Below are 8,273 nucleotides of genomic sequence, written 5' to 3' on the forward strand. Positions count from 1 at the left end.
GGTGTGTGCTGCCCCCGCGCCCCTGCCTGTGGCCCTGGCCGCTTGAGGCTGGGGCGGCCTCTAACATGGAGACCCTGTCGAGGTACCTCACTCTCTCTTGGACAGAATGAACTTTTTTTTTTTTTTTAAGACTGTATTCTTTCCTGCCTCGTCTTGCACTCTGCATTAAGTGGCATTCTTTCATAACGGGATATCTTCCAGATCATGAGCCAACTCTCTCTCCTGAAACTGTCTTCCCATGTTCAGGGTGGGGTCTAGGATGTCACCTACGGTACCGGTCCCTGGACAAGGATGGCGATGGGACTCACGGAGGCCAAAGTCTCTCCCTGAGAATAAAAAATTGGAAGCAAAGAGGCGCCAGTCCCTGGAACACGTGTTGTGGAGTGGCCATCTTCCACGGCGGGGGCTGGAGAGCAGAGGGAGCGGGTCTGCGGAGGGGAAGGATGGAGAGAGGCCCGCTGGGAGGCAGCAGAGGCGAGAACAAGACAAGCTCCTGGTGGCCATTCCTAGCTCCGGGCCTCCCGGAGGCCAGCCACTTCTTCCTCTTGGGTTCCTTGAGATACTTTCTACCCTTATGATAAATTTCCTTGGGGTCAGCAGGTGGCATGGTGGTTGGGCGCTGAACTCCCACATGGCTGAACATGGTTTGAGTCCCAGACCTGGCAGCTTGCTTTCTCATTTTCTCTCTCTCTCTGGTCAAATAATAATAATAATAATAATAATAAATTAATAAAATTAAATATTTTTTTAATTTTATTTATTGTCATTCTTTTATTTATTTATTTATTTTTATTGAAGTTGACCAGAGACAGAGAGAGAAGGAAAGTGAGAAAGCAAGCTGCCAGGTCCAGGACTTGAACCACAGTCAGCCATGTGGGAGTCCAGCCACCTTAACCATGACACCATCTGCTGGTCCCAATAATTCTTTAAAAATAAACAGATTTCCTTTTTTTTTCCCCTCCATTAGTTGAAAATGGAGAACAAAAAAGAATTTGGGCTTAAAAGCTATTAGCTTTTGGGGCCAGCAAGTGGATGGTGGTTAAGGGTGCTGGATTCCCACATGGCCAGCCACAGTCTGAGTCCCGGACCTGGCGGCTTGCTCTCTCACTTTCCCTCTCTCTATATATACATCCCTCTCTGGTCAAGTTAAGAGAAAGAAATAAAGTTAAATAAAATAACTCTAAACAAAAGAGAAAAGGAAGAAAGCAAGCATTGGCCTTCTCAGGATGCTCTGCATTTCAGCCCCCCGCCCGTGGCCTCACCTTCCCGGTCTCGCTCTTTCCAAGTAGCTCCTCTGAGCCATGCACTGTAGAAAGGCATTCCGTACACAAGGCTGGATGAGAATGTGCGTTCCAAGGAGGAAGAGCCCTCCGGGAGGTAAGAAGCCAGGACACTACTGCCAGCCCTTCCCTGCCAGCCTAGGGGACATTAGCTCTTCGCTCAGATTCAAGGTCAGAGCAGTCCTTCCTGGAAGGCCTGGACAAATGTGTGTCCTGTGGGGAAGGAAGGCACAAACACAGGGCCAACCAAGAGGCTGCTGCAGCTCTGGGGGGACACCTCCAAGGAGGGAGGGTGGACAGAGGTCACCTGCCTGTCCATGTATTGCCTGGGGCCGGCCCTGACTTTCTTCAGGGATGAAAGCTCTTTGTTGGGGCAGTAGGTGGTGTGGTGGTTGGGGTGCTGGACCTCTCACGGCTGACTGTGCAGTTCCAGCCCTGGACTCTGCAGCCTGAGAGTCCCACTGGACATGTGTGCGTGTGTGCCCAGTCCCAGTCTCAAGGCGGGAATGGAGAAGGGCTTGTGGCATGGCCATCCCCCACCCCCCCGCGGGTGATTTCTCACTTTCCCTTTCTGTCTCTCTGTCTCTTTCTGGCAAGTACACACACTATGGCAAAAATCTTTAAAAAAAAAAAAAAGAAAAGAAAAAGGTCATAAAGGTCAACTGAGTCACACAGGTACTAGGTGACAGGGCCAGGGTCACACAGCGTACTCACAGAGCTCACTGTCAGGTGGCATGCGCAGGGCCCTGGAGCGGGCATGGGGCGGCACTGAGCCGACGTTTCAGCCCTGTTCCCGGTGTCCGCTTTCAGCACCCCTAACTCCTTGCTGTTACCAAGGTCTCCCTATTGCTCTGAAGTGAGTTTCCAGACCCATCACCGAAGGGCACTGTGTAATTTGGGGTGGTGGGCAGTGACACCCCTTCCCGTCGTCTCCTGCAGAGACTGGTTGAAGTCTACCTGAGCCACTAGTCCCGCCCCTGACCCGTCTCTACCGCCTCCAGCCTTCATCCACAGTGACCTCTGCCCCCAGGTACCGGCACCTCAAGAACATTCAAGGAAGGTTCACAGAACTGCTACTGAAGGTCAAGTCCCAGGTGCCCACCGTGCATGGGAGGACAGCCACACACGGCGAGTCAGCGCCAGAGAACAGCACCCGTAACACGCGACCCACAGCCCACAGGGCAGGCCACAGCAGGCCGGAGAGCAATGAGGCCCAGCCCAAGGAGCCCAGCCGAGTGCCCAGCACTGCACACGCGGCCCCGCCTAACAGTCAGGAGACAGAGAAAACCACAGTGCACCTGCCGCCACCAACAGGGCGGGACACAGCCATGGCCCCTCACAGGACAGAAGTGACACCACGGGACACGAAGACAACCAAAGGGAGGGAGGGTCAGGACGGGAAGCCGATGGCTACGAGGCCGGGGCCAGGGCCGCGTCAGGACAAAGCGGCCACGTCGGCCAAGACACTCATTCCAGAAGGTCAGGACAGAACACTGACCACCCCAGGAGCAGTGCCAACAAGGGAGAAAAAGAGAGGACCGGCCAGGGCAGTCGTCCCACCCAAGGAGAAGGCCCAGACCACACCGCCCCCGGCTCCTTTCCAAAACCCCACCACCCAAAGGGGCCCATCACTGAAGGCTGCCAACTTCAAGTCCGAGCCCCACTGGGATTTTGAGGAAAAATACAGCTTGGACGTGGGGGGCCAGCAGACGGTGAGTTTTTCCTGAGCACCACCCTCCCGTCACCTCGCGGATCTGCCTGTAGTCTGCCTTGTCCCAGCCACGCTGATGCAGGCCCTCCTTCCTATGACGGCCAAGTGGGGCAGAAGGCAGGCCCAGCCCCTGCTCTGGACAGCGTGGCGGGGAGGAGGAGAGGGCCTGTCCTAGGGTCCCACTGAAGGCGGGAGGGTCTTCAATCCAGGGTGAGGGAGCTGGTCTGCTCTGGGGCTCAGCACCTGAGTCCTCATCCTCGGGTCAGGGTGAGGGTGTGGGCTAACAGACGAGAACACCCCTACCTCGCCCCCTGCCCTGGTCCCCAGGAACACAGTCGTCCCTGCATGTCAGTTCCACCACCGCCACTCCCGTCCAGCCCTGGGGGAGCCAGCCTGGGCCTAACCCCAGCACGCCGTCCTCCTCCCAGCCTTTGCACAGAGGGGCAGTGTTCAGACATGTGTGTTTACACATATGTAGCTGCAGCCACGCACTGACAGCACGCCGGATGCCAGAAAGACTCTTTCCTCTCACACGGGGTGCCTTTGCCCTGCAGGCTGAGACTGCCTGTTCCCCAAGCACCCCAGGACCTCAGTGGGCCACATGATGGCGTGGGAAGCTCTGCAGACCTGGGCCCAGGAGGGAGCGGGAGCAGAGGCAGCACCTTCCAAAGAGTGAGGCCTGCCCTCTGCCCCGGCACCCGCCAGCCCCGGCGTGGCCTGCAGAGCCCCTCCCTGCTGACTGAGCCCTCCTGCACGTAGACCTGCCCTGACTCCGTGAAGGTCAAAGCCTCTAAGTCGCCTTGGCTCCAGAATCTCTTTCTGCCCAACCTCACCCTCTTCCTGGACGCCCAACGCTTCAACCAGAGTGAGTGGGGCCGCCTGGAACACTTCCCGCCGCCCTTCGGCTTCATGGAGCTCAACTTCTCCCGTGAGTCCTCACCCAGGGGAGGCCGCTGGGTGGGCACCGGGACGAGGGCCAAGGGCACCTGGCACTCTGTCTCTGGGCTGCCGCTCCCCTGGGGCCAACAGACCAGGAGCAAACAATGGGCCAGACTCCTGTCCCTTCCAGGGCTCTGACCCCCACCCCCGTTGTCCCAGTGGTGCAGAAGGTCGTGACCCGCTTCCCACCCGTGCCGCAGCAGCAGCTCCTCTTGGCCAGCCGCCCTCCCGGGAGCGCCCCGTGCATCACCTGTGCCGTGGTGGGCAACGGGGGCATCCTGAACAACTCCCGGGTGGGCTCGGAGATAGACAGCCATGACCACGTGTTCCGGTAAGCCACCCACGCCACCCCACGCTCTCCTGTGGATTCAGGCTCTTCTCAGAGACCAACAAGGGCACCAGCAGGCTCCTGAGTCTAGAAGGCGGAAGGCCGGGGCTCCGTGAGAAGCTCAGCAGCTAACAGCCGCCCCACCTCTCCTCTGCCCTGCCTGCCTCCGCGCCTCACCTTGCTGCCCTGTCCCGTCCCTGTCCCATGCAGACTGAGCGGCGCCGTCCTCAAAGGCTACGAGGAGGACGTGGGCACTCGGACGACCTTCTACGGCTTCACCGCCTTCTCCCTGACCCAGTCGCTTCTCATCCTGGGCAACCGGGGTTTCCAGAATGTGCCTCTGGGGAAGGTGAGCCGAGGCCACGCGGGTCCTGGACAGGGGGACAGCTGGGAGATGAGCACCGTGTCTGGATGGAGTCTGAGATGGGCAGGGAGATGGCCAGGCCAGCCAGAGGAGAGCAAGTGGGCAGCCCGGAGTCAGCCCCGAGCCACCCCAGCCCGGGCCCTGCACGCAGGACTCCCGGACCACTCCTGTCCTTGGTCCCCAGGACATCCGCTACCTGCACTTCCTGGAAGGCACCCGGGACTACGAGTGGCTGGAAGCGCTGCTTCTCAACCAGACTCTGAAGAGAAACAGCCTTTTCTGGTTCAGGTACCCGGTGCCCTCCCTGCCCCACAGGCTGCCCTGTGCAGTGGGCAGCCGAAAAGGGCAGCCTTCATGTCACCTGGGGATGGGTCCCAGCCATGCCCATGACCCTAAACTGGCCTATAGCAGGCCAGGTAAGAGAATGGAGCCAAGTGACCCTTCTGGACCACAGGCGCAGGCCCCAGGAAGCTTTCCGGGAAGCCTTGCAGCTGGACAGGTACCTGTTGCTGCACCCCGACTTTCTCCGCTACATGAAGAACAGGTGAGAGTGGAAGGCACGTGGAGGGCCCGGTCCCTCCTGTCCTTACGGGCTCCTGACGGGGCCCCTCCTGTCCTTACGGGCTCATGACGGGGCATCTGGGCCCTTTCCTAGGTTTCTGAGGTCGAAGACCCTGGACACGGCTCACTGGAGGATATACCGCCCCACCACTGGGGCCCTCCTTCTGCTCACCGCCCTTCACCTCTGCGACCAGGTGAGGCGCTGCCTCAGGAGCAGGGGTGCCTGGAGAAACGGCTGAGGGTGTTCCTGGGCCCATGCCCGTGGTTCGGTGGCCAGTCTGGGTGCACACCAAAGGCAGGAGCAGGGAGTAGCCAAAGTGTGGTGTGCGTGAACCCCGGGCACCTGCTCCCAGGCCTCTAGAGATGGGACCCGGATAAAGAGACCATATACGGGACCAGCACTTGGCGTAATCGCTATGTTGCTGGACTCCTATGTAGCTGACCACGGTTCAAGTCCCAAACCCAGTGGCTTAAACTCACATCAGGTGCGTGTGCGTGTGTGCCCAAGATCTTGAGAGGAGAATAGAGAAGGGATTGCGATGCGGCCATCCCCCCAGGGAGTGATTTCTTGCTTTCTGTCTCTGTCTTTCTGGCAAGCGTACACGCCCTATAGCAAAAACCTCTCCAAAAAAAAAGAGAGAGACGACACACACATGCAGGCACGCACTGCAGCCCGGGAGGCAGCAGCCCCAGGCGGCTTCTCTTCCACCCTTCCCGCAGGTGAGCGCCTACGGCTTCATCACCGAGGGCCACGAGCGCTTCTCGGACCACTACTACGACAAGTCGTGGAAGCGGCTGATCTTCTACATCAACCACGACTTCAAGCTAGAGAAGGCGGTCTGGAAGCGGCTGCACGACGAGGGCATCATCCGGCTGTACCAGGGTTCCCAAACGGCCAGAACCGAGCGCCCCCTACAGCCTGGGCTGTAGCAGTGTCCTCACCCGCCCGGAGGCACCGGCGCGGCAGAATCCTGAGACGCATCTGCATCTGCGCATGTTCCCGGGACCCAGGCCAGGTTCCAAGCCCTTCCAGTACTTCCGAGGTAGCACTTGTAAAGAGCACAGGCTCCCTCAAGGTGGCAGGTGGTTCTCTGGGGCTGCAGAGTCTTTGGAAAGTTGCTGCGATTCCACGGGAGGTTCCTGCAAGGACGATTGTTAACTGAACAGGGCTATGAGTGGTCAGTACCAATTTTTCTGCTGAAAAGTACTCTTCACTGCCCGAAGCTACTTCATACAGAGGAAAGAGCCTGAACTAACGGACACAGGGATTTGGTTTGATTCCCAGCTCTCTGTCGGAAACCTCGCTGGGGATTGTCTAGACGACCCTCCCAGCGGGCTCTGGTTCTAAAGGGTCTGCACTTATCCTTGTCTTTGAACTATTCAACACTCCAGGAGTCACACAAAACTGATATGATACAAAGGATTCTTGTCCATGGAAATGCAAATAAGTTCTGTACATGGGGACCAGTAGATGGCATAGCAGTTACATCGCTGGACTCCCACATGGCCAACTGCAGTTCAAGTCCCGGACCCAGCAGCTTGGGACTCACACTGGGCATGCATATACATGTGCCCAGGAGCCCAGGAGAAGAGTAGAGGAGAAGGGATTGCAGCGCAGCCATCCCCGCTGGGGTGTGATTTCTCACTTCATTTCTGTGTCTCCAGTGAGTACATGCGCCCCATAGCAAAAATCTCTCTTTAAAAAAAAAATAAATAAATAAGTTCTGTACAATAAAATATGTTTACCTACCCCGTGGACAGTAACCAGTTTTGCGTTCCCAGTTGTCTATATGTGTCTCTTTTCTTTGGAGTCACCTTCGGACCAATTTTTACATTTAACTGCTCCTGCTTCTTTTATTAATTCTAACTAAAAATATTTTGACATTTGACCATTTCATATTTGTGTGAGAGTCATGATTGTACTTTTAAGAATTATTTTTGGGACCAGCAGGTGGTGTAATGGTTACATCGCTGGACTCCCACATGGTCGAGTCCTGGACCCAGAAGCTTGAAACTCATGCCAGGGGTGGGGGCCAGCAGGTGGCATGGTGCTTAAGGGCACTGGATTCCCACACGACTGAATGCAATTTAAGTCCCGGACCTGACAGCTTGCTTTCTCACTTTCCCTCTCTCTCTCTCTCTGGTCAAATTAGGACAAATAAATAATAAATAAAGTTAAATAAAAAAATTATTTAAAAAAAAACTCACACTGGATGCGTCTGTGAGTCTGTCTCTCCAGTGAGCAAGTGTGCCCTGTAGCAAAAATCTCTCTCTAAAAAAAGTTTATTTACGTTTATTATTATGTTTTTAAAATTTGCTATAGGGCAGGGCACATATACTCACTAGAAGGAGAAGAGAGAGAAAGTGAGACACAGAGACAAAGTGAGACAGCAAGCTGCCAGGTCTGGAACTCAAACCGTGGTCAGCCATGTGGGAGTCCAACTCCATAACCACCGCACCACCTGCCGGCCCCATGAGGGTACTTTTTAAAGAAGTCATCCTTAGGCCAGCCAAGGCCGCTGATCCCACATGGCCAACTGTGTGGTTTCAGTCCCAGACCACCTGTGGTGCATACGCATGCCCCAAATTCCCAAAATGAAGAAGGGATCCCGGCATGACCATAGGTGCAAGTGTCTTCTGGGAAAGCTTTTTTAAAAAGAAATCATCCTAGGGGGCCAGCAGGTGGCACGGTGGTTAAGGCACTGGACTCCCATGTGACTGGCCATGGTTTGAGTCCCAGAACTGACAGCTTCCTGTCTTTCTCTGTGTGTGTATCTCTTTGGTGAGCACATACATATTGTGGCAAATTACATAATAATAATAATAATAATGATAATGATAAACAAAAATTAAATAATTCTTTTTTTAAAAAATCATCCTCTAACATATCCTTAGGCTATAATTTTCTTCCTTTCTTTCTATCTTTCTTTCTTTTAGAGATTTTTTTCCTATAGGGCGCGTGCACTTGCCAGAGAAACAGAGACAGAGCGCAAGCAGCCAGGATGGCCAGAACCCCTTCTCCTCCACTCTCCCCTAGGGATCTTGGCCACCCTGGAGTGGGATCCAGACTCAAACCGCGGTTGACGACAT

General features: G+C 55.5%; 1 protein-coding gene across 1 annotated transcript in view; it reads left to right on the forward strand.

The window, feature by feature from the left end:
- The window catches only part of ST6GALNAC1 (ST6 N-acetylgalactosaminide alpha-2,6-sialyltransferase 1), a 20,990-nt gene extending 14,757 nt beyond the window's left edge, over nucleotides 1-6,233 (forward strand). The window contains exons 2-9 of the mRNA XM_006145738.2: nucleotides 2,311-2,992; nucleotides 3,751-3,919; nucleotides 4,090-4,261; nucleotides 4,469-4,607; nucleotides 4,807-4,910; nucleotides 5,077-5,166; nucleotides 5,278-5,377; nucleotides 5,904-6,233. Coding sequence (XP_006145800.1) covers nucleotides 2,311-2,992; nucleotides 3,751-3,919; nucleotides 4,090-4,261; nucleotides 4,469-4,607; nucleotides 4,807-4,910; nucleotides 5,077-5,166; nucleotides 5,278-5,377; nucleotides 5,904-6,113 — 1,666 coding nt within the window. The 3' untranslated portion in view covers nucleotides 6,114-6,233. The remainder of the gene's footprint in view (nucleotides 1-2,310; nucleotides 2,993-3,750; nucleotides 3,920-4,089; nucleotides 4,262-4,468; nucleotides 4,608-4,806; nucleotides 4,911-5,076; nucleotides 5,167-5,277; nucleotides 5,378-5,903) is intronic.
- The last annotated feature ends 2,040 nt before the right edge of the window (nucleotides 6,234-8,273 follow it).

This window comes from Tupaia chinensis, unplaced genomic scaffold, assembly GCF_000334495.1.
Source record: "Tupaia chinensis unplaced genomic scaffold, TupChi_1.0 Scaffold000159_1, whole genome shotgun sequence".
NCBI classification, from domain to species: domain Eukaryota; kingdom Metazoa; phylum Chordata; class Mammalia; order Scandentia; family Tupaiidae; genus Tupaia; species Tupaia belangeri.